This window comes from Cynocephalus volans, chromosome 11 (assembly GCF_027409185.1).
Source record: "Cynocephalus volans isolate mCynVol1 chromosome 11, mCynVol1.pri, whole genome shotgun sequence".
NCBI classification, from domain to species: domain Eukaryota; kingdom Metazoa; phylum Chordata; class Mammalia; order Dermoptera; family Cynocephalidae; genus Cynocephalus; species Cynocephalus volans.
Genome location: NC_084470.1, coordinates 128,854,543 through 128,880,897, shown reverse-complemented (window position 1 = coordinate 128,880,897; position 26,355 = coordinate 128,854,543). Strand labels below are relative to the sequence as shown.

At 35.8% G+C, this 26,355-nt stretch overlaps 1 protein-coding gene across 1 annotated transcript in view; it reads right to left on the bottom strand.

The window, feature by feature from the left end:
• ASPM (assembly factor for spindle microtubules) overlaps positions 1–23,892 on the bottom strand; it is a 67,458-nt gene extending 43,566 nt beyond the window's left edge. The window contains 13 exon segments of the mRNA XM_063114949.1: positions 196–417; positions 878–963; positions 1,051–1,196; positions 6,193–6,368; positions 7,035–7,165; positions 7,860–8,001; positions 10,232–10,299; positions 11,236–11,481; positions 12,720–12,866; positions 13,276–13,380; positions 19,849–21,313; positions 21,475–21,618; positions 23,596–23,892. Coding sequence (XP_062971019.1) covers positions 196–417; positions 878–963; positions 1,051–1,196; positions 6,193–6,368; positions 7,035–7,165; positions 7,860–8,001; positions 10,232–10,299; positions 11,236–11,481; positions 12,720–12,866; positions 13,276–13,380; positions 19,849–21,313; positions 21,475–21,618; positions 23,596–23,892 — 3,375 coding nt within the window.
• Positions 23,893–26,355: the final 2,463 nt, after the last annotated feature.

The following is a 26,355-nucleotide window of genomic DNA, read 5'->3' as shown; positions in this document are numbered from 1 at the left end:
TGCATTGTACAATTTGGTGACATCTTAGATTAGATGAAATATGGTATATGACAATACACTCACTCATTTGAGGAAAAGTTTGCTTACACCTATAAACTAAATTATTTAAGAAATGCAAAAAAAGATTAAATTAAATTAACTTTCATTAAAATCTATTTAAAAATACTGGGTTAAAACAAAAACAATGAAATTTACCTTTTTATTATAGAAGGCACAAACAGCATTTACCCACTCCATCAGTAAGTTTATGCTTTCACTATGTTGCTCAAAGGATCCACCATTCCTTTTGTCTTTTTTCTTATTAATGACAGCATCAGAATGGCACAATAGTGCAGACATTGTTTTCTTTATACTCTGTGTGTGTTTTAGAAAGTCAATTTCTTCCTTTAATTGATCTAAATTCAGAGAAATATCCACCTGAAATGCACAAGAATAAATACATTTATATTTTGAACCCACAGCAATTCGAGTAACTGTCTTCTATTCAGAGAAACTGTAGAGACTGAAAAATATAGTCAGAAGTATTAAAAGTCTAAGAAAACGAAGTACCCCAAACGTATATTTTATCATGAAAATCTACGTTTTTAAAAATAGGCAAACACAATCTACATAGAAGTGACAGAATGTTTAGCAGTTAAGAAAATGGGATTCCAGGCCACAGAAGCCTGGGTTCTAATTTCAGCTCCACTCCTTATCAATGAGGTACACTTCAGCTTCAGCTTCCTCACCTACCTTGTAGGGGTACGGCAAAGATTAAATTGAAATATATATAGAGCAATTATCACAGTTCCTGGGACAAAATACACCCCACAAATTGCTTCTATGAATCAGTAAATGAAATTGATAAAAAGTGCAAGATGTACTGAATATACAATACCTGAAAAGCAGATGCTATTTTCCAAAGCAATGCAAGAGTTTTTTCTCTATGCCTATCCACGATATCCTTAGATAGAATTGTATTTCCTACAAATGAAAAGACAGTTCCTTAGCATAATACAGGTGAATATCAATATTCAGTGAGAATAATTTTTATGTCTATTCAGTGTTTACCATGTTCATCACGTAATTGAATTCCTTGTGATTTAAGAACCTGAAGAGCAATGTCAACATTGTGCATCTTTTGAAGACGACTTATTGCAGGAATCCTGAGTTTTTTTGAGAGATTCCAGTTCTTTGTGAGAAGTTCCATGGTTCGCCTAGCAATAATGAAATTTTCAGATAAAATTTCTAGGTAAAAACATGTATGGAAAATAACTTTTATTTAAATATAGTTATTATCCATGTAAATCCCAATAGTTTAAGGGCTTTAAGGTCAAAAGGACCTCAAAAAGCTCTCAAAACTCTGTTACTGAATAGTCAGCAATTAGAGTTATTTCTCATTTTAAGTCTGTGGGTTGAAGGCTATGAACAGATGAAAAGAAAGAAAAACTGAGACATACGTAAATGCACATGTGAACAAAATAACAGTATTCTACACAGAAGGAAAGACCAAAGGGAAGGAGAGAGAGAAGAGGGGACTGAGGTGTATTATATTCTACACATCAAACAAGTACGTTGTTTTCTTATTTTAGTCATGGTAAATCCCACAATCAGGTATGGTGAGCCCATTTTTTGCAGATGAAGAAACCAAGGCCCATAGAAGTTAAGTAACTTGCCCACGGTCGTATAGGTAGTAATGACAGAACAAAGAAAAGAACTAAAATCCAGTTTTATCAGTTCCCGTAGTCATTCTCTTATATATACATACCAGATTATAAGAAAGATATTTGAGTGCATACCGAAAATAGATGTGTACACCAGAGTTCAAATTCAGGCCCCTAATATCATCTAGGTCACTAGTATTTCATTCACTAGATAATAGTCAATAACCACAGAAAAAGCAAACACCAACTGATTACTGTATGTAACTAAAAGTTTGTAGAATTCTCTGGAGAGCCATAGTTTCTAAAGGTTATGAAATGACTTAAAGATCATTCTATGCACAGCACCCAATCAATGTAGGAAATAATTCTGCAACAGTACACCAACCCATTACCCTTGGCATTAGTGGAGTCACCTTTCTGAAGTATTCTAAAGTGACCTCAAAGTCTATAATATAGTCATGTTGCTGACAGTCAACAAAATGGAAATTTGGATTGCAAGATTGAGTCTCTTATCTGCTGAGAGTTGCTAACCAACTACATATCATGAATATCAGACACCGCTAAGTCATCAGTAACTCCTCTAAAGGCATAAAAAATGTCTGTCTTTGTGGAAAAATAGTACTGAATATTAAACAAATCCTTGCTCCTCGAAAGTAGAAAAAGTCTGAAAACATAAATTCCTATTGGTCACAAAAAAGATATGGTGGTTTGAATTTATAAAATCAACAAATTAACTAAATATAAAAGTAACATAGGAAATACTTTTACCAAATGATCTAGCCTGTACGGAAGCTACTCAAGTGAGACAAAGCTCTGATAATGTTCAAAAGACTATTAACTTGTAAGAATATTGATTAGGAAAGAAAGGAATGTTCATGGAAATTTAACTTAGAAGGAAACAAGGGACATTTATGTTGTTTTTGCAAAACTGGGGATTCATAAAAATCTAGGAATCTCTTCCTCATAAATGGCAAAGAATTCCTGCCTTCTGGCAAAGCAGTCCTTTGACCTCTGTTTAAACCTTCCAACACTGTGAACTGGTTTCTTCCCAAGGGCGGGTCTGAATATTGGCAAGATTTTATATCTAACCAACATTCATCTTTCTGAAGCTTTCATTGTTCATGAATGGTTATTCTGCTTGGTAATAAACACTTTAATCACTTTATAGCATAAGTAAGCCTTTCAAATATCTGAAGGCTTTATGTCTCAGAATTCTCTCTTCTGTGAAAGAGTCTTCAAAAAGTTCATTTAAAGATTCATATAAACTTTTTATTCTATTTTTCCATGAACTATTTAAGTACCCTTGTGTTACTGTAAATATTCACAGTTCTTTGAATGATTCTTTCAACAAAATAAAAAATACAACCAAGAGCTTAAGCAACAGGATAGAGCAAGCAGACAAAAGAATTCCTGATCTCAAGGACAGTATTTTCAAAATAATCCAAGCGAAAAAAAAAAAAAAAAAGAATTTTTAAAAAATGAAGAAAATCTAAGAAAGCTACCCGATAACTTTAATCATACAACCATCTAAACGATTTCAGAAGGGGAAGAGAAAGGAAAAGGAATTCAGTTCAATGAAATAATAGCTAAAAAATTCCCAGGTACTGGGAGAGACAGAGACTTCCAGATCCAAGAGGCTCAAAGATCTCCAAACATATTCAACCCAAAAGGTCCTCTCTGAAACACATTGTAATCAAACTGTCAAAAGTCAAAGCCAAAGAGAGAATCCTAAAAACAGGAAGAAAAAAGCATCAAGTCACCTGTAAGGGAATCCCCATCAAACTAACAGCAGATTTCTTATCAGAAACCCTATGTGCCAGAAGAGAGTGGGATGATATATTCAAAGTACTAAGAGGAAAAAACTGCAAGCCAAGAATGCTGTACCCAGAAGGCTATCTTTCAGAAATGAAGGGGAAATAGTGTATTTCCAAGTGTTCACCACACCACACCACCAGCTTTACAAGAAATCCTTAAGAGAGCCGTGCACCTGAAACCCAAAGAACATCAATCACCACCATGAATACATGACAGCCTGTTTAAAAATGATGCTGAAAAAATTGGACATCTATATGCAGAAGAATGAAACTAGACTCTTACCTCTGCCATATACCAAAGTCAGCTCAAAATGGATTAAAGACTTAAATATAAGACCTGCAACTATAAAACTCCCAGAACAAAACACAGAGAAAACACCACTTCAGGATGTAGCGATGGATAAAGACTTCATGAATAGGACCTCAAAAGCACAAACAACAAAAGAAAAAATAAACAAATGGAATTATATCAAACTAAAAAGCTTCTGCGCAGCAAAGGAAACCAATCAACAAGAGTGAAAAGACAACCTACCGAGTGGGAGAAAATATCTGCAAACTATACATCTGACAAGGGATTAATATCCAGAATATACAAGAAACTCAAATATCTTAACAGTAAAAAAACCCCACAAATAATTAGATTAAAAATTGGGCAAAGGAGCTGAATAGGTATTTCTCAAAGGAAGACATACAAATAGCTGACAGGTACATGAAAAAATGCTCAACATCACTAATCATCAGTGAAATACAAATCAAAACAACATTAAGATATCATCTCACCCCAGTTAGACTGGCTATTATCTAAAAGAGAATAACAAATACTGGGAAGGATGTGGAGAAAGGGATCCCTTCTACACTGTTGGTAGGACTGTAAATTAGTACAGCGGTTATGGAAAACAGGATGGAGGTGTCTCAAATTACAGATGGAACTACCATACAATCCAGCAATCCCAGTGCTGGGTATACACCCAAAGGAATGAAATCACCATTTCAAAAGGATACCTGCACTCCTGTGTTTACCGCGTGCGGGTCTATTTACAATAGCCAAGATATGAAACAACCTAAATGTCCACCAATAGATGACTGGAAAAGGAAAATGTGGTATATATACGCAATGAACACTATTCAGCCAAAAAAAGAATGAAATTCTGCCATTCACAGCAACATGAATGAGCTTAGAGAAAATTATGTTAAATGAAATAAGCCAGGCACTGAAAAAGAAACACTGTATATCTTCACAGATAAGTAGGAGCTAAAAATAAATAAGAAAGAAAAGGATTAAGAGAGAAAGAAAGAGAGAGACACAAAGAAAGACAGACAAAGAAATAAGGAAACAATAATCACAATAATACACTGAACTTTCAGAAGGAGAGAACAGAAGTGTGGTTACTAGAAGCAGGAAAGGGGGTGGGGGGTTAAGAGAAATTGGTTAATGGACATAAAATAACTAGTTAGGAAAAATAAGTTCTATTTACAGTCAAGCTAGGCAGCTATAATTAAAATCAGCTTTCTGCATGTTATCAAACGGTTAGAAGAGAGGAGGTCAAATTGTTCTCAACACAATGAAATGATTACATTTTGTAATGGTGAATGTGCTAATTTTCCTTATTTGATCATCTAACATTGTACACAGGTATTAATATTCAACTCTGTACCCTACAAATATGTACAATCAATTATGTTTCAATAAATAAATATTCTCAGTTCCTTCAACTGGTCTCGATAAGAGACGGAAATAAGGGTTTTAGTTTATACTCTAAAAATATCTCTGGTTGAAACAAAAAAGTTAATAAACGCATCCAAGTAAATTCTTTCCTGTTCAGTTAAGTTTTCTGACAATTTGAATTTCTGCATAAGGTTGCCTGCAATATTCAGGCTATAAGATAATCAATTTAAAACCTGACAAGAATATGCCAGGTTAGAAAACTTTACTGTAGAAGAGATATTTTGTGAAGGCCATTAGCTCTGTGCTTCCCATATTTTGAAGTTTAACTGGCTGTTTTGAAGCTTAACAACTTCTTAAATACAGAAAAAACAAACAAACAAACAAACAAACAAATCTTTGCTTTAAATACATCTCATTCTTTGATCCCAAATGTGCTTCCTTGATAAGGACGTAATATACATTGGAGAGTTTCCTAGAAACAAAACGAATGTCTCCACTCCAGATATCCTAAATGTCATTCCTTCCAAATCCGAAACTGGCAACCCACTACTCATACTAAAACGAATTTTGAGCACTCCAGTTTGTTAGTGAGGAAATATTATCATCTGAAGTGGGACATCATGAGTTTATGTCTCAATTCCACTCTGTAAAACTTGGGCAAGGCATTGTACCACTTCATCTTATTTTCCTCATATGTAAAACAAGCTTACCACTTCTAAAAATGGTCTTAAATGATATGAAACTCATTAAACCACTGTTGACATAGTGTTATTTAAATGTTTGAAATTTTAATCAGTTTCCTGTTCTCCCCATTCCTATTCTGAAATGTGAGTAGTTCTTATCCACAGACTCTAGTCACATGCTGGCAGGAATAAAATTATGGATAGGAGACAAGGTATCTACGCATAAAATTAACACCATTTTTCTGAAAGAGAAATCTCAAATTTTAACTCTAAATCTATTCCATTACACGGAAGAGCAAGAAATATCATGTAAGTACAGAAAACGATGTTTTCCAGAAAATTTCAGTCTATTCCATTAAGCAAAACATTCTATTTCTTATACTTACACAAGACGAACTCCACATTGCAAGTCTACAGCAAGATTTGTGACAGCAAAATCAAATTCATCAAATGGTGTCTGAACATGGTTAACAGGTAATCCCAATAAGCTAAGATGACGGGAAAGGTCACCTTCACCACTTAGGAAATCTCGTGAAAAAGCCAAAAGAATTTCTTTACTAGCCTATAAAGAAACAAGTTGCATACATTATAACTTCATATTATAATTTTGTTTACAATAAAAGTAAATCCTTCAAATCATTCTGCACATATAGATATAAAATAAAATTAATAGTATAACAGTAATAATAGAAATTGCATGTATTTTCATTTAAGACCTTTTCAAAAATTACTAATAATAATACATTATAAAAACTAGCATTATGGGCCGAGCCCGTGGCGCACTTGGTAGAGTGCTGCGCTGGCAGTGCGGCGACGCTCCTGCCGCGGGTTCGGATCCTATATAGGACTGACCGGTGCACTCACTGGCTGAGTGCCGGTCACGAAAAAACGACAAAAAAAAAAAAAAAAAAAAAACAACAAAAAAAAAACTAGCATTAATTTGATAATATACTACATCAAAATTAGGAAAAAAATTTCCCCAACAATTAATGCCTCAGAATTATAATTTAATTTATTGTTAAATCAAAATTAAGAATAAGGATAATGTGCTTAAAGTCAGGAACTGTTAGAATTACTGACAGGACTAATGAGACGGTCATTCCTATTCTACCCCAGAGTACTGTTATTTGAAAAACTAATATTTTTCTATATAGAAAAAATAACATAATAGCAAGCAAATGTTTTAAATGGGAAAAATGAAATATAAAACAGAAAATAAAAACTGTACCTTGAATTCAGCATCTTTACAAAAGAGACAAGGATCATGATCTATAAGTCTGGAAATTTTAGCATAATCAAGGAAACAGACCAACAACAATAACTTCTTCAATGTAAACTTGGACAAAGCTTCTTCATGACCTTAAATAAAGTACAAAAGAGCATTGCAAGTTAATCTGTAAAAGGCAAGTTTCACCTTAAAATATGATAATAATAATGTGCTAGTAAAAAAAGTAGTATCAAGCATAAATAAACCATTATGTGCCTTTCTCAGTGCTTTACAAGTATGAATCCACTCAATTCTCACAATAACTCTATGGGACAGGTACCATTTAATATTTCCAATTTATAGATGAGGAAACAGGCACAGAGACATCAAGAGATGTAGTTGGTCATACTCGGCAAATATTTAATTTTTAAATTTTTTTTAATTTTAATTTTTTATTATTAGTATATTCATTATTACAACTTGTGATTTTTCTTTATGCCCTTTACCCAACCTATCACTCCCCAAAAGCAAATATTAATGAACACCTACTATATTCAGGCACCATCCTAGGTGCTAGATATACAGTAGCAAACTACAACACATATGATCCCCATAGGACCTAGAGCCCTAGTGGGGGTACAGGGTGAGTAGAGAAAACAAACAGGAAAGAATAATTATAAATAGTGATGAAGAAAACAATGGAAAATAACGGGGGTGGAGGAAGAAAGGGTAGTAGACCTACTGAGATTGGTTTGAGAAAGAAAAATGCAAATAGAACCAGTAAGAATGACAAGAAGCCATTTATGCACAGTATGGAGAGAATGCACCGTGGGCAGAAACACTTACCATCTCTATACAGATGGGGAACAGCCGGGTGTCGATACTCAGCTGCTATATCAGGATTCCAAAGTAAGCGATTCAGAATAAACACAGCCAACCCTGTGATATCACTGTTGTCTTCCAAAGATATGAGTTCTCCATAAACTGTCTGAAAAGAAGAAATTAAAGCCAAAGTCATAATTATGCTATTTCTAAGAAGTAAAGGGATGTGACTGGAGAAGGGCAGACAAGGATCTTCTAAGAAACTGGTAATGTACTATTTCCTACATAGAATGAAAATGACATGGTTATTTGCTGAATAACATCTTTAAACTGTACATACATGCGTTATGCATTTTTTAGTGTATACGATATCCTCCACAATGAAAAAAGACAAAGCTCAGGATTAACATAAATTCTTAATCATCTGACAAGCAATATTTACATTTTAATTTTTTCCTTTAAGTTACAGAGCTATCAAATATACATAGGCTTGAGGTTCAAATTTAACTAACTATGCCACTAAGTACATCATGAAAGTACAACAGAAACCTAAATATTCAAAACTTCCTAATAGTTACAAGTAGAAAACCATCTGCAAATCATCTAAGAAAATAATTTGGGAAGCTCAGATCTATTTATAATCCATGACTTAAATATAAAATTAGTTAAATACCAACATGCCTATTAAATGTTTTTTTAAAGCAATTAGAAAAAACTATAAACACATCTAATTATATTCTGTAACCTTACATTGACAAAATACAGAGACGAAAGCATGTAAAAGTATTCATATCTGACAAAATAGAGAAATTCATCTTTATTTACTTTTCTTTGGCTTGTGAAACTATCTTAAAATTCTGAAAGGTCACGCCCATTTTCAAAATCCTAAGATGTGGTAGTGAGGTAGAATGTTTTATTGCTCACAATTGTTCACCCGTCCATTCCCTGGAAAAGGATTATACATCCCCATCACCTCCCATAGACCTGCTGTTTGTCTCATGTGAGGTTAGTACATTCCTGCCTAGTTTATGCTTGGCAAAATAATGTATTTTAGCCAATATAATATGGGTGGAGGTGACATACACTACACCTAAGCAGAAGTTTTAAAAAGCATTACAAGTTGCTACCTAACACTCTTGCTTTTTACCTTTGCCACAGAAAAGTTGTGTCTCAAATAGGGAGGCTTTACTTCAATTGAGGTTCCAAAAATTTTAAAAAGAAAAAAAGGGGGGGAGAGTTAGCTGGTCACCTCAGTTGGTTAGTGCATGGTGCTGATAACACCAAGGTCCAAGGTTCAGTCCCTATACCAGTGAGCTGTGCACCCCCCACCCCAAAAAAGGTTCCAGAATTATTTGACATGTGAAGCAGAGCCAGTTGATATGCAATCTGCTGACTAATGAAAGGGAAAGGGTACTGGAATTGAAATAAGAAGTCATAGCAATGACACTATAAAGCTGTGTGACTACAGTAAGCTTATTATTTGCTCTCTCTGGTTTTCAATTTATTGGTACATAAAAGCCAGAGTATTGCAAAGATCCCGTTTACGCCCAAAGACTCTTCTTTACAAATCCTGAAATAAACTGAAATAATGGGAGATCCCACATTAGGAAGTTAAGAAACCTAGAAAAAATATAAAGGAATACTAGTAAAAGACTAAAGGAAAGAGAAGAACAAAGAATTCTTTTTATAAAAGCATATTTTTATCAGCTAACTACTAGTTGTAGCTTTCTAATTCAGTTAGTTTTAACAGTCTAGATATCACTGGGCCAAGTACTATGTAAATAATGAAAATCCCTACGACATTTTTATGAATAGTACTCCATCAAAATGATAAGACTGAGCTTTGGCATCAGACTGGTGTGGGTTCAAATCCTGCATAATTACTGGCATTTGACAAGTCACTTAACATATAAGCTTCTGTTTCATTAGTGAAGCGGAAATAATAACACATACCTCACTGGTTTTTGTGTTTTTTGTTTTTTTAACTTTCTCTTTACTTGAGGCCAGGAAAGGTAAACTCATTGGGTTTTAAACAGATTTAGATTAGAAAAAGTATTTAAAATAGCTTAGCCTTTTCATTTGTAAATGTTTAAAAATGAACTTACTATAGTTATCATTACATCCAGCACCAAATGATGTATTTTTAAGATATTATACAGGTAAATTGCTATTTAACAGTATGGCAATAACATATAATGGCATGGCCTAATGTACATGCTCATGTACCTAATGAGCATTTATTAATGGACCTTACATTTTATACTGAAAGACAGGTCAAGCTAACCAAATGACTTTATAACTTTTATAAGTAAAACCATATTTTACTAGAATCTATTCTATTAAAAACATATAATAAAAAAAATACATCATTTTCAAAAATTAAAACTTATGCTTACCTCTAGGCCAATTCGAAGCCACAAAGGATTATATGACAACAGCCAATTCAGAACTTTCTGGCGTTCTCCTGAAATGCATGAGCAAAAGCAAGTAAGCTTAGACTGCCAATCAAATGAAAACAATAAATAAAACTTCATGGAGGGGTTATCAGTGGGAAAAAAACAATAATGGCTTATATAAAATAATTTATATGAAATACACTTCTATTCCTAAATATTTATGATCATAGTCAAGTATGTGAGATTTCAGGCAGTAAAGCTAAAATATGTATATTTACTTTTGAAATGCAAAATGTCTTGGGTATATACACAAAGGAAATGAAATTAGCATGTTGAATGATATCTGCACCCTCATGTTCACTGCAGCACCATTCCCAATAGCCAAGATCCAGCAACAGATGAACGGATAAAGAAATGTGGTTATATATACACGATGAAATATTATTCAGTCTTGAAAAAGAAGGAAATTGTTTCATTTATGAAAACATGGCTGACCTAGAAAACATTATACTAAGTGAAATAAGCTATGGACAAAAAGACAAATACTATATGATCTCATTTACATGTGGACTCTAAAAAAGTGGAACTCATAGAAACAGAGAAAAAGGAGGGGGCTGGGGCATGGGAAATTGGGTGGTGTTGGTCAAAGGGTACAAAGTTTCAGTTATTCAGGATGAATAAATTCTGGAGATCTACGGTACAGCATGGTGACTATATTTAATAATACTGTATTGGATATTTAAAATTTGCTAAGAAAGCACTTCTTAAAAGTTCTCACCCACCCCCCCCACACGAAGTTAACAATGTGAGGTGATGGATATGTTAATTAGCTTGACTGTGGTCATTATCTCACAGTGTATAAATATACCCACATCATGCTGTACATCTTAAACACATACAGTTTTTATTTGTCAATCATACCTCAAAAAGCTGGGGAAAATAAGAAATATAAAATCTACAGTGTTTTTAAAGAACGAATCTCAAGATTTCTGCAGTCTTCTTACCCACATCTTTCCAGAGATGTCTATCTTTTCGAACAATTAACCGCCTAGCTTCAATTTCAATTTCAAGCTTTTTAATAGCTTTCACCATTTTTTCAGAAGTAAATAAACAGCATGCTGCACGACGTAATCTATTCAACCTACACCGAGCAGTATAAGCTCTGAGAGACATTTCATCTTTTGTAGGTGCTCTAGGAACACTTATTTTATGTTGATTCTCCACTCCCAAAAGAATAGTAGCAGCATTTACTGGAGAAAAAAAAAAAAAAAAAAAAGGAAAATACTTCTGGTTAACAATATCTCTGTACTCTTAAATTCAGCAATAAAATGCAACTTAAGACAGTCAAAACAGAATCTATTCCCCACTCCCTCCAAGCTTACTTCTGTCTGTCTTCATTTCAAAATAAACATGTCAGCACTCACTATCTTAGGTCAATCTATCTATCATTGCAACCTGTTAGCTCTACCTGCAAAATGTGCCCCAAGCCTAACCACTTCTCACGACCTGTGCCATCACACAAGTTCAAACATCATTATCCCTAATCTAGGCTGATGAAATGGACTCCTAACTGGTTTCTGTTCCCATACTCTTTTTAACTAAAAAAAAAAAAAAAATTAAGCTTCCAAAGAATGTGATTTTTTTTTAAATCACTTAAATGTTGAGCTATAATTTGAATTTTTATAAAGCACTTTTAAGAAGAGAACTGAAAATTGGGCTGTTTCCTTTTGGGGGAAAAATAAAGTAATCTTACAGATCATCTAATCCAAAGGCCTTTCTAAGGCAGAAATCCTCTGCATGTTTCTCCGACAAATACAAACAAGTGTCTGTTTGAACACTCCAACAACAGAGAAATCACCGTTTAAAAAAACGGCCTATGTGATGATTTGACAATTTAAATGTTTACAAGGATTTTTCCTTATCTTGAGCTGAAATCAATCCCTACAACTTTGACACAAGAGCTGCACAAATATTTCCTTCTCTTTCAGAAGAAAGCCCTTCAAACGATTGAAGGGCAACATGTTTCCACCTTGTCCCACACCTAAGTCTTCTCTTTTTTAGAATAAATACTGAAATGTTTTAAAAATTCCTCATATAAATTGGTTTTCAGATTCCTCATAATCCTATAGCTTTCCTACAAACTTCTTAAATTAAGGCACTTGACAATGGAGACAATATGCCCAAAGGGTCAGGCCACACAGAACTGATTGCATTGGCTGATGAGAGAGAATGAAAAGCAAAGAGAAAAAGTAAATTTCAGTAATCCCAGTACTTTCAGTACAGAAAATCTATGTATATAAATCTAGGCAGGTAAAAATTCATACCTATACAAAACATTTAGCATTTAGGCCAATGCACTAGTAAACCACATCATTAAACTATAATATAATAAACAAAGTATGCATAATTAAAGAATGACACATCATGTTAAAATTTTAATCTGTTAAAACAAGAATATTATTAAATTTAAATATTAATTAATGTTTACCTTCAGAAATATTTGTTTTTACAGTGAAATCATCAGGAGTTAATATAAAATTTAGCCACCACGTAAAGCCCTGCTCCTGCTTTTCCTTCCAGCGTTCATCATAAAACATGTTTTTTGCAGCAAATGGCATTGGATGTCTAGGAATATCTAAGAATACACTTAGATTATTATATAAGAACATTTCCTTTAAATTATTATACAATATATAGCAAAAGGCCATTTTTACTAGCAAAACCATCTTTAAAACACTGAACAATATTTGCTTTCCACTATTTGCTGGAAAGAGTTGAAAGTATTCCGAGTATAAAATGCAACCAAAGCAAAAGGGAAAAGGTAAAACAATATTTCCTTGTTAATTCAAAATCCTAAACCACTGTAAGTCAATTTCATTAAAGTCTGATGGAATGTTTTAATTGTAATTTGAATACACACTTTAACAGTTCTTCAAGGCTTTTATTCAACAACAACAAAAAATCAATTCATTTCCATTTGAAATGCAAGTAATGTTTTATTCCATGTCACTTTTTCAGAGAGTTCAAATATAATAAACACTTGCCTGTTTTTAATGGTTTTATAAAGGTCAAATTGGACTGCGCCACAGCAACAATGGGTTTTGTTCTTCTGTTTGTTTTAGAAATAGGAGTCTTGAATGCTAATAAATCTACAACAAATTAGAAAACAATTAATATCATTAAAACAAGTTCCCTGAATAGATAACTGATTTGAAAGTTAGAGTTTGAGTTCTTCACAATTATATTCATTTAGCAAATCCTTAATAATTACTATGCCCCAGTTACTAATGTTATGAACTCAGTAGTCAATAAAACCAACACCTGAATGTTACAGACCATAAACCACAATTTATTATATGTTTACAAAAGCTACAGTCCAGATTCAACCACAACTTATTGTATGCATATATTCCAGACTATGCAAGGTGCTGAGAATATGCAGAATTGAAAGATACGGTACCAGCTCTTAGGCAGTTCTCAGTTTAGCACGAAAAAAGTTTTCAAAGGATGGAAGAGCCTTCCTAGAAGGGAAACTGAATAAAGATGGAGAAAAGAATACATGTGAAAAATGACATACAAGAAGAGGTTGGAGGAGGTAGAGAAGAGTTTAAAAATATTAAATATAATAATGGCAGCTAATATTTGAATACTTTGTGCTAGGCACGACCATAGTCTTTTACTCATACATACAATTATCACAACAAATCTATGGGGAGTGTATTATTATTATCCACAATTTACATAATTAGGATACTGGGGCTTAGAGCAATTAAGCCACTTGGTTAAGGTCACACAAACTAGTAAGCAGCAGAGATTTGAACTTGGGCACTAAAGTACTAGAGCCTACATTATTAATCACTTCAAAGCATCTACTATGCCAGTGAAGGATTTTTAATGCAGGAAGTAACATCCTCATTTATATTTAAGGAAACAGTATGGACAATGAAATGAATGGGGTATCAAGATAGCTATGACAGTAACCCAAGTTAGATGTGACGAGACAAAGGAAAGGAGAGTTATTTTAATAGTAGAAGCAACAAGCCTTACCAACTAACTAGGAAAGTGATGGAGAATGAGAACAGGCTGATGCCCGGGTATGTAGCCCAGATGACTGAGGTGACTGCATAATGCAATCAAAGTCACAGCAGCAAATAACCTAACAAGACAGCAGTTCACACTTTTAAAAGCAGGTTTCACCCAGCATGTATTGCTACTAAATATAGCAAAGAGCTAATAACAGGAGGGGCCAGCAAACCATGGCCTACATGCAAAGTCCAGCCCAGTGTTTTAGTATGATCCACAAGCTGAGAATAGTTTTTACATTTGTAAATGGCTGAAAAAAATAACATTTCATGACACACAAAAATTATATGAAATTCAGATTTCAGTATCCATAAAAAAATTTTATTGGAACACAGTCATGCTAATTGATTTGCACCTTGTCTATATGGCTGTTTTCCTTCTAGAGTGGCAGAGTAGTTTGCGATAGAGATCAAAGGCTTGCACCGCCAAAAATATTTATTATCTGTATCATTAGAAAAAAAATTTGCCTACCCTTGTTTTTGACGGATCTCAAATCTATACCAATTGTAAAAATAATGAACATGACTAAATTGCAATATAATATTTATTAGGTTTTAAGGTTCTTTTTATTTAAACATTTTAAAAATAAATTTCTGACAAGAAATTCCTCATTTTGAGAGCTAGTCCCTCTGCCTGGAACCATTTTTTTCTTTAGGAAGACTTTCTTGGAACCATCTCACATCTTGTCATTCACACTAAGCCTCTGCCTTCTATGCTTGCATAATTTCCTGGGTAGGACTGAGAGCAACTTGAGGACAGGAATTTTACCTTTTCTCCCTGTGTCCATAGAGCATAGAACAATGTCTAGCACATAGCTGGCACCTTATCAATGTTGAATAAATGCATGTAAAAAAAATTGCCTTCTTTCTCTGTTCTCCTAGGTTTGTCAGAAGAGGAATAAGCTAGTCACTCTTAGTGAGTTGCCTGGCTGTCATATAGGCTCATAAATCAAACACCTAAATGTGTACAATTCTCTCTAAATCCAGCAAAGAGTCTAAACCAGGTGTCTGCCTCAAGCAAATGTTAAGTTCGACTATCAACACTTCAGTGGTTTGTTTGTTCATTCATTCACTCACTAATTCATTCATTCAACTATTATTTATTGTATACCTTGTAGGAGTTCAAAATAGATAAGTTCCTTAAAATAGAAAGGTTTGTTATCTGATCAGAACATATCTATACGAAACAGTACAAACAAAGTAACAGAGTTAAAAGGTAGGTACAAAATGTCATATAAGCTGTATTCATATTTGCTAAGGAAATGAACCTGGAGGAAAATTCATTAGGAAACAGAATTAACAAAAGTTAATTATAGTATTGGAAATAAGTGAAGGATTTGAATTAATGAGAGAACAGACATGAATGCTAATAAGAGGATACACTGACACAATGGCAAGACTAACATGGCTAGAATGCTGAAGAATAGAATACTGGAATAAGACAGCAGGGTGGATAAGTAGAGATCACATGAAGGATGACCTTAAATGACAGAATAACAGTTTACAAATCATCTGATAACAGCAGAGAGCCACTGAAGGTTCCTATCAGGGGAGTAAGAACACCGTATGTTGGATATCACCCAGTGCCTCTACATACATCGGCACATCAGAACTTTGAGGCCAGTTGAATCCCACTGTGCCTTTCTTTCATCACTGTCATCTTTTGTCATTGCCCAAATAAAAACCTTACATTTGTCTTTTCTCTCATGTAAACCTCAATAGTACAGCAAGATACGGTGGAAAGATTACTTTGTAGTTAGGTAATCCTGAGTTTAAACCCTGGCTCTAAATATTTAGTAGGTTTTGTGATCTTGGGCAAGCTACTGGCATTTCTGAATCTGATGTTAAGATGAAGTTGGAGAAGGAAATCATTCCAGATAGAGGAAATAATAAAGTGCAAATGCCCAGAGGACAGAGAATGTTTGAGGTTTCAAGGAAGCCAAAGTGGTAGGAGCACTGTAAGCAAGGGGGAGATAAGAGTGAGGTGGGAAGGAGGATGCCGGTAATACAGATCTTACAGGGCCTTGTAAGCCATTGTAAGAACTTTGGCTTTCAGTACGGCAGGAAGCCATTAGATGGTATGGAACTAAAGAGTAATAGGATCTAATATTTTAAAAGTATCACCCAGGTTGTATTGTAGAATATAGACTATAGAGAAAACAACGGTGAAAACAAGGAGATCTGTTTGCAGACCCTGCAATGGCAAAGACTGGCCCAAATGGTGCCATTGCAAGTGGTGAGAAGTGATCAGATTCTGAATATATTTGAAAGAAAGAGAAGGTAAGATTTGTTGATGAACTGAGTTTGGAATCAGACAGACCTATTTCTGAATTTATAGAGAAGGGGTGGGAGAGAAATACAATTAAGGACAATTCCAATGGCCTGGGCAATGAGAAATATAGAGATATCATTTACTGAGATCAGAGGTCAAAACAGGAGAACCTGTTTGGGGACTGAAGACAGCAAGGTCTTGGTATTGCGTGAATAATATCATTAGACAGTCAAGTAGAAACATATGTTGGATATATGAGTCTACAGATTAGGGGTCCATCCTGAAAAAATAAATTTGGGAAGCCTACATGTACAGATCATATTAAAAGCTATGAGACAGGATATCATTACGAAAATGAGTAAAAATATGAAAAAGGTCCCATGACTAAGCCTTCATGCACTCCCAGGTTTAGGGGCAGTGAAAAGCACCCCCCCAAAAAAAACTGAGAGGAAGCAGCCAGTGAAGTAAGAAAAGAACCAGGAGAAAGTAAGGATGGTTAAGACAGAGTGTTCCAAGAAGGTAGAGGTTCAAACTATCAGTTTGCTACCAGTTCATGTTGAAGATTGAAAACAATTACTGGATTAATTTATTAATTTATTAGTTTATTTTATCATTTTTTTTTTGGGGGGGGGGTGGCTGGCCGGTACAGTAATTACTGGATTTAGCAGTGTGGTCATTGACGACCTTGGCAGGAAAAGTTTCAGGGGAGTAGTCAAAACTGATGGAATTGGATTCAGCAAATGGGAGGAACTGAAAACAGCTAGTAAAAGCAACTTGCAAAATGTTTTACTCTATAAAACACCTTTTAATCTAAGTATAATTTTTACACAGAAAAGTATACAAATAACTATATAACTCAGTGAATTACCACAGAATAAATACCTAGATTCTTTCCAATTTTGCTTAAAAGAAAACAGAATGGAGCACAGACTGAAGGGATAATTGGGTTTGTTGGTTTCTTTGTTTTGTTTTTTAAGGTGGGAATAACAACAGCATATCTGTATGTCAGTCAGAAATGGCTTAGTAGGAGCAAAAATATGGAGACGTGGGAGAAAGAAGGCAATTTTTAAAGCAGTGTCCTTGGGTAGAAGGGCATGGGATCTGGTGTACAAGCAGAGAGGCTGATCTCATTAGGTGTAAAGACATTTCATGATGTTAATAGGAATGAAGAGGTTAGTAGATAAAAATACAGGTGGGGTGGTAGATCTTGTACATAACAGTGTGAAAGTTGTCTTCAATACTTCTATTTCCTGAATGAAAATAGGAAGCAGATCACTAGCTTAGAGAAGGATCAGAGCATTGTCTCTGGAAACACTGCCTGGTGTAGGGTCCCAGCCTTATCACTTAACTAACACTGTGAACTTAGGCAAATTATACAACTCCTCAATGCATCTGTCTCCTCATTTGTAAAACCACAGTAATGATAACATCTACTTTATATGATTGTTTTAAGTATTAAAGGAGGTAATAGTAAAGGACTTAAAACTGGGTCTGACAGAGAAAATGCTCAATAAATGTTGGCTACTATTGTCGATCACAAGAGAGGAAAAAGACAGGTTTTAGGAGAAAAGGGATGAAATAGCCTATATAGCAAAGGGATAAAGTCAATAAACCAGGAAAATATAGTCAAAAAAGAGTGAAGGACTTACTTGATTAGTGGCACTGGAAAACAACCAGCAAGGTTCAGAAATAGAGTAGGCAGAGTTAGATTGGACTGGGGTTGGAATTTGCTGGGCAAGTACAATAAAGGGAAAGAGGATGAATGAAGTGATTACAAGCACAAGTTAGAGAGTTAGAGAACCCACGCTGTTAAGGAAAGGACGGACATGTCAGGGGTGAGGGCTGTAGAAACAGCGGTGGATTAAAGAATTGTAGGTGTTGGAAGGGTATAAAAATTGTTGAGGTTAAAAAAAAAATGTTGAGGTTGGGCTTCTAAAGCAAATGCTGAAGTCACAGAGATGGTGATTGGAGACTGAGGTGCTTTTAGGAGAGCATGACCTAAGCAGGTTGGAACTAAAGGCCAGGGTATTGGAAGGATCTTCTACATGGATCTTGACATCTCGATAGTAAAAATAACACATGTTGGAGAAAATATCATGAGCCACATACAAAACCTAGAGAGCAATCTCTCATATTAAGAAGGAGGGATATGAGTGGGATAGTCTGGAAAATGAGGTTCAAGTGAGTTTGTCATTGTTTGCTTTTTGTTTGTTTCTTTTTAAGGAAGAAAGAAAAATTAACAGTTTGGAAGTAGATATAAAAAGCAAAAAGTAGATATGAGATGATCCCACCAGGAAGCTCAAGGTCATAAGAGTAGGAGAGAAAAAAGACACAACTAGAGGAGATTGGAGTGAAAGCAGAGTTCTCGGGGAGAGCCAGGTTTCAGCAGGGTGAGGAAGTGAGGAAATGTTTGGAAAGGAGAGGGACTCCTGAAGGACAGTGAGACCAGAGGGTTCAGAAGGTTTTAAAGAGCTTCAGAGATAGAGAAAATGGTTCAAAGTAGGGGATATTCAAAGGGAAATGAGATGTGTGATATATTTCCTAAGAGTCCTAGGATTCTTTTAAATTATCTTGGTAAAATAACTAGTGTGGTTTATTTTCCTGCCAGAACATTGATTGTCAAATGAGGCAAATTGGGTTAAAATGGCATGATGGGATTAGTCCTGACTATTCTGGAAGTACACAGTGGTGGTAAAGCTGTGAGCACTAGGAAAAGAACAATGAGGTTTCTCCTAAACGAATGCAGAACTCTGGGGCCCTAACTTCATTCCTAATTAATGGCTGGGCAGAAGCTATGGGAGGGTAATGTCACCAGGAACACAGGATATGTAAAGGTGTCTTCCGCATTCCTTTAGATGGCATTATGGGGTACAGGCACTTCAGTGGGCCTTCCAGTCAGGGCCTGCACATGGCAAGGCACATGAAGTACTTTACTTGGGAGTAAAATTTAAGAGGACGTGAAAAAAAAACTTAGTAATTAAAATAAATATTTGAATGCAATAGTTTTAAAAAATCAAAATAAATGCACAAAATTCATGATGAACAAAATATCAAAAGTTTAAATACAGACAGGATCACAACTATTTCAGAATTTAGCTCCATGCTACATTTGACCCCCCCCCCATCTTTCACTAAACAAATTGGTAAATGAACAGTGCAAGCTAATACAGGCTTATCAGTAGCAGATTTACTAAACCAAAAGAAACAGAAAAAATGCCATTTATACCTATACTTTCATTAGAGATTTTATAAACGAGACTCACCAGTTTTCTTCTTCAGGTTTAATTTCTCTCTGTTGCTAATACGTTTTGAGATGGGTGTTATCACCTCTTTTGTTTTTTTAACAGTCGAAGTTTTAGACTCCGAAGGAGAAAAATGGATTCTTTTGCCTCCTCGCACTTCTGTCTGCTCTGCAACTGCAACCTGCATACTTGCATCTTCCATGTTTCCATCACTCTTTCTTTTACGAGCAACTAAAACTGTCATCGGACAGGAAGTTATTTCATTTTTACAACTCTTAGATTTACTCAATACTGGATCTATAATTGGAAGATGAGAATGAAAAGCCTCTTTTTCACATTCACCTGCTGCACTGTTGAGGCATCTTTTTGCATTTGGTTTATTAATCTCAGTTTTGTTCTCTCTGGCATAGGTGGGCTTCCTTTTAGTGACAGTAGCAGAAAGTATTGGACGTCTCTTAGGCTGTTTACTGTGGCTGAAACTAGAAATATCCTCAACTGCAGAAAATTTAGGATGATTTTGTTTTGTAAAATGGTAGTAATTTGACTTCATTTCTACAAGTTCTTCAAAAGTAGGTTTGGGAGTTTTTGAACCCTGACATTCAGGAATACATGGCAAAACTTCATCTTTTCTCCAATCTTGAGGAGACTGTGGGCTCTGAAAATTTGCTGTTGATAATGGTGATAATTCACATGTTTGCTGAGACATACATATACATGCCATATTATCTTTTAAAAATTGATGTGGGGATAAAATGGGATTAATTGGCTCTGGTTCTAGATTCCTATTTAGTCCATAATTATCATTCATGAAAGAATCTGGACTTAAAATTGTCTGATAAATTTCATGTACAGTTTTTGATTCCAAATGCACAGGATTTGAATTATCTTTCATAAATGCATCTGAAGAAAGACATGTCACTAATTCTAGTTTATTATTAGCTGCATGGCTATTCTTTACAAACGAATCTGGACTTAGAAAATTTCCTTGGCTTTGTGTAATGTTCAAAGTTGAAGTATAGTTTGGAGTAAGAGTAAGTTTACTACTCTCTTCACTTTGCTCATTAACATTTACGTAATTAAAGGAAGTTTCAGTTATGACTTTCTCATTAAAATAAACATCTTTTGAAACGTTGGCATCTTCTACTTTTAATAGTTCCTCATTTTCAGATGCATGAAGAGATGAGTCAGTAGTAGAACGACGTATAGAAAGTGGCAAGCAAGTTTCACCACGGCATTCTTTGTAAGCAGGGCTAATAGGTGATATGGGTATTTTATTTTCTTCAAGGGTTATTAAAGAATTATTTTCTGTTGGGGAACAGCCTTCATTCATAGCCATATTTTCACAGGCTTGTAGTGGGCTCCTAACTCTGTCAACTTTTTTGGAAACATTAAATGTTTTGTTAACATTTTGAATATTTGAAATCCTTTTGCTGTGACTTGAAGAGGTTGATTTTTTCTTCCTTTTAATGGTATCCCAAAGACTCCTCTACAAAAATAAGCAAAGTGTACCAATTAAGTTGATAGCTATTGAATATTACCTTTAAATAAGCAATATTATGTATGTTAATTCAAACCTATTATGAAAATAATTTTTACATATTATTAAATATTTTCTTAGAGTAAACCACAGAATGATTAAAACATTACCTTTTTATTTTTCTGCTCATCTGCATTTCCTAGTAATATAGCTTGGTGTTTCAGAACATCATTTACAAGAAATGTCACAATCTCTCTTACTCGTCCTTCTTTAAGTGGTGTCCAATTAACAGAAATAACAATTTTTTCTTTAGGCTATAATCAAAAGAATACATTTTAAAAGATTATGACAACAGTAATTATATAATAACTGAAACAAATTGTATTCAACTTAGAATATAGTGGAGGATCAATAATTGTTAATCACCAACATTCTGTACTCAAGTAGCATTTAAGAAGTCAAATATATTTTTTTTACCCTATCTGCTCATTTCATTACAAGGAAAAAAGTCATTAGTAATCAGAGAGTTCACACCAAAATTAAAGTACAATACAATTGTAATTTTATGAAAGCAATGGAACAGATAGTCTCCAAATCATTTTATTTTAGTTGAGTGATTTTAAAAAATTTAATTGTATTTTTCTAGTTTTTTAGATACAGGACTTGTATTTCAAACATAATGACCCTGTATTATGAAGACTTTATTCAAAAAGAAATAGAAAGACGATCAGCTAAGTTCCCTTTTCCCACAAACTCCTCTAAAGTCCACATCATACTGATATTTGTTAAAAAAAAATTGTGCTCCAAGTATGTATGCTATCTTATATAACTCATTTAATGCTCACATCCCTAGGAAACAAGTACTATGATTATTCTCATTTTACAGATGAAGTAACCAATGTCCTGAAAGCTTCGCCAAAGTCATACAGCTAGTAATTAGAATCCAGGCAGTGATTGCAGAATTCAAACTTTAACTTAATCTTTATCAAAATCAAACTTTAATTTAATCTTTCTCAAACAGCCTGTCAGATAGATAGAATCTGACAAATGCAAAACTCTCACGTGACAAAACAAACTCTCGTTTTTCAGGTAAAAAAGACAAGTCTTTGTTTTAATGGAGAAACCATATAACATCATAAGCAGCTTGTTTTAAAAAATAAAAACAGTGAATTTTTACTCTATAAAACAGATTTACTCTAAAAACAACAACAAAACATTTAGTTCCACATTATAACAAAAAAATAAGTAAAAATATTATGTATATAGGAGAAAAATCTGTCTTTCCACAGAAAGGAAAGCAGGCAGTTATTCATAAAACAGAGGGGAGGGTCAGGCACTTCTTGAAGTGTACATAAGCCAGTGGTGACACACAAGTCAATGAACCTCAGAGTAGAGTCTCTTCTTAGTGCGCTGTGAAATGATTATCAGCCAACTAGTTCAGACCTCCCCAGCTAAAGGTTTTCACACTTTGAACTTCTGCTCAATAGAAAGGCCACAGCAATCAAAATAAAAAACATAAATTCTCTAGTTTTTGGTGGTGGGGATGGGAAGATTACTCTGGCCAATGCAATGCCAGTACAAGCTACGCGGGAGGTTTTTAAAACAACTTTTACAAAAATTAAATTTGATGCACCATTAAGACTACACTGACAGCAAAGAAAAAGATTAAAATACAAAACTTTGCATACACACCACACTTGCATATTGGAAACAACCCTGAGGAGGCTGTTTTTGCTTGCTTTTTGCTGTAGACATTTAACCGAAACGAAGTTCACTATTTCACCAGAAAAAGTAGTTACCCTGACTCTAAGGACACAGATGAAAACTAAAATGCATATTAAAATGGCTAATAGGAAGCAATCAAAAAAAGCCGCTCTAACCAATGTACTCCTGACAATCTTAAAAAATAAGCGTGTTTTTAAAAAGTGCCACATACTGATTAAGAACTGCAAGAGTACTCCGTACCACCTGAAGTCTATGGAAAATGCTTGCCTATTAAATAAATAAGTCTTAAGAACGTTTCTAAAGATGCTTAGTGCGCGCGCGTAGATGTGCTGTCACCGTCCAAATTACCGCTTGCCCTGGAGTTTCGTGTGTGGCGCGCACCCACGCACACACACGCACCCACGCGCGCACACACACGCACACGCACGCGCGCGCGGACTGTACGGGCCAAGGACCCACCCACAGTTACTGATTGAAAGGGACTGACTACTCTTCCGGGTCTTTTGCTGTTGTTGATTCTTTTCCAGGACTCATCACTCCAGAGGCGCGCCCCTCCCACGACCTACCTGCAACACGAAACGGCGCGGCGACACGTTAAAGCCCAGGTCCGCGGCCGGGACATGGGAGATCGTCACTTGAGCCACCTCCTTGTTCGGGTTGTCCAGGACCAGAGGCAGCGTCCGCGAGGCTCCCAATCGAACATCCCCGAAGCAGAGGAAAGGAGACCTGCAGAAGTGGCTGAGGGACAGGACGGGCGGCGAAGCCGCCTCCCCCTCGGCCGCGGCGCCCCGCCGCCCCGCCAGCGGCCTCCGCTCGGCGGGACTCACCTCCCAGCAGCTTCGCCCGGCTCGCCGGGTCGCCATGGCAGCTTCGAGACCCCGCCCGGACGTGCTAACCCCGCTCCCACGGGGCTGCTCTGGAGCCGGGACCCCGGACTTGAGCCGACCCCTTCCCCTCGGGGCGGCCGTGGAGGTCGTGGGCGCGAACTCGCCCCTCTCCTTCTCCAGTAGACGACACCCTCGGAAAAGGGAAACCCGCACACTCAAAAGAGGAGCGACTCAGTGCGGGGTTTTTCGCCTCCGTTTAAACTTCCAGCCTCCACCAATGGGCACCTCCGGCACCGCCCTCCTCCAGACAGAGCCAATCGATGAGCAGCAGCCCTCGCCAATGAGACGGCAGCGCCTTATTTAAATAATTGCCTCGGTCCGTGTGCGCCTGTGCGGAGGAGGCGTAAACGGCAGTGGAGTCCCAGCGACCTCCTCGCAGCCCGGGTTGAGAGTTGAAACTCGCTTTTAGATTTTGTGAAGAGGTTGTGTCGAAGGGAAGAGAGAACAGCATCTCCACGGTCAATGCAGTAATCATTGCGGTTGTGCGGCACAGCTTAGGTAAAGCTGTCGTGTAGGCAAACATTGGTTTGTCACGCCTCTCGTCTAATAGACCCCGCACCAAATTATATTAATTAGCTTTACTTTCGCGGTTTCCTGAGCTGAGTGGCAGAAAATTAAATTGATAGTTTGTGAACGTACTTAATTTAAGTGATGGACCACAGCCCGGGCTCAGCATATTTACATGCTGTTTCTTATCTCGGGATACTGGGAGCAAAAGTACTTGAGATTCCCAATAATTCATAACTGATCGTTTTGACAGGTGATGCCCTTGATAAATAACTTCTTGGTTTTTATTTTAATTGTAGGTATTTAATAATAATATTTATTGCTTACATATTATATCACTACTATATGCCAGCGATTGTTTTAAGCCGTTTGCATATTTCTCTCAACATTCACTTCAACCCTCTGAGACAGTTACCATTATTTGTATTTTGCAGATGAGGAATACAGGGCATACAACTAACTAGGAAACGGCAAAGCCATGACATGTATACAGGCAGTTTGGCTCTAGTTTTCCTCTTATCTGCTACACCATACTGCCTCTAACGGCAGGAGAAAACTTCAAAAAAAAGAAAACACATGGATGTGCGTATGGGCACACAAAATATGTAGAAAGAAAAGTCCCTGAGTGGAAAAACAAAATGAGGATGAGATATGAAGTTATATTCAACGACACTTCAATTTGACCTGAAATTGAACCCTATTACCTTAACAATATTTAAACAAACTGTTCATAGAGGACTTCTTGAATCATTGTGCACTGATGCACAGTGAGAACACAATGAGTTTTACTTTTAATAAAAATGTTAATATGAATTACAATTATTTTCAAATACATAATTTATATTTACTTCATACTGTGTTAGTCATCAAATTAACACTGCAAATACAAGTCCTCTTTAGGTTGTCATTCAAATGTTCAATTCAACTCAACATGGTCATAGTGCAATTTTGTTCACATTTGCTAACTCTTCATAGTGTTTTTTTCATAAAGCAATGCTGTTGGCTCGCACTTTTTAAAAAATCAGAATGAACCGTATTGGATGCCTCCATGTCCACTCTCCACTCTTCTCCAGCTTGCTCTTTGCTGTGGGATGCTAATCTGTATTGGCTACATCAATATGTTTTCTTACTCTGTGGCTTTTATTTTCTTTTAAAAGAGGGAGGTTACCAAGTGAGAAGAGGGAGTTAAGGGTATTTTCTTTCTCCTACCTGTTCCCACCCCCTAGGGTTGGCTGGCTGTGTCTACATTAAAGTAACACATACCTATAGAGGTATCCTTTCCACATGGGACTTTCTCCTCATCCCTTTGGACCCTGGGGTGGTAATATCATGTTGTTATTAGTCTCAAGGTATTGCACTACAACTTAATGGTTTCCCTATATCTCAGTCACATCTTTGCAAATAATCCCTCTATTAAACTTTCCTTGAATTATACTAATTTGGAGTGGGATAACTGTTAACTTTGTCCTGGTTGATACAATAGTGGCCTTAGGGAATTGCCTCAATGTGGAATTCCGGAATTGAGTTCCTTATTTTTGTAGAGTACAGGGACAAACTCTAGGTAGCGAGAAACAGATCATGATGATCTGAAGTGTGTGGTGGCTTCATAATTACTCAAATTATTGCTGGTAGTAGCATCAGATGAAGTGTATACAGAGAGCGATTCATTCAAAGATCAAGTGGCCATGGCATGTAATGGCTATGCCAACACTTTATAAAAGATAATAAAGATTATAGTCTCCCCCCGTTTCACCTGACCAACCTAGAGAGTACACACGGGGGAAAAGAAAATGAAAATTTATTAAGTGTACAACTAAGAGAGTTTTATGAGAACAAAATGGCATCAATGGAAGCTCTGAAGAAATCTCTCATTTCCTACAGTCTTAAGAATATTGCTAAGAAAGATATAGCCAAATGTCTGATAGTAAACCC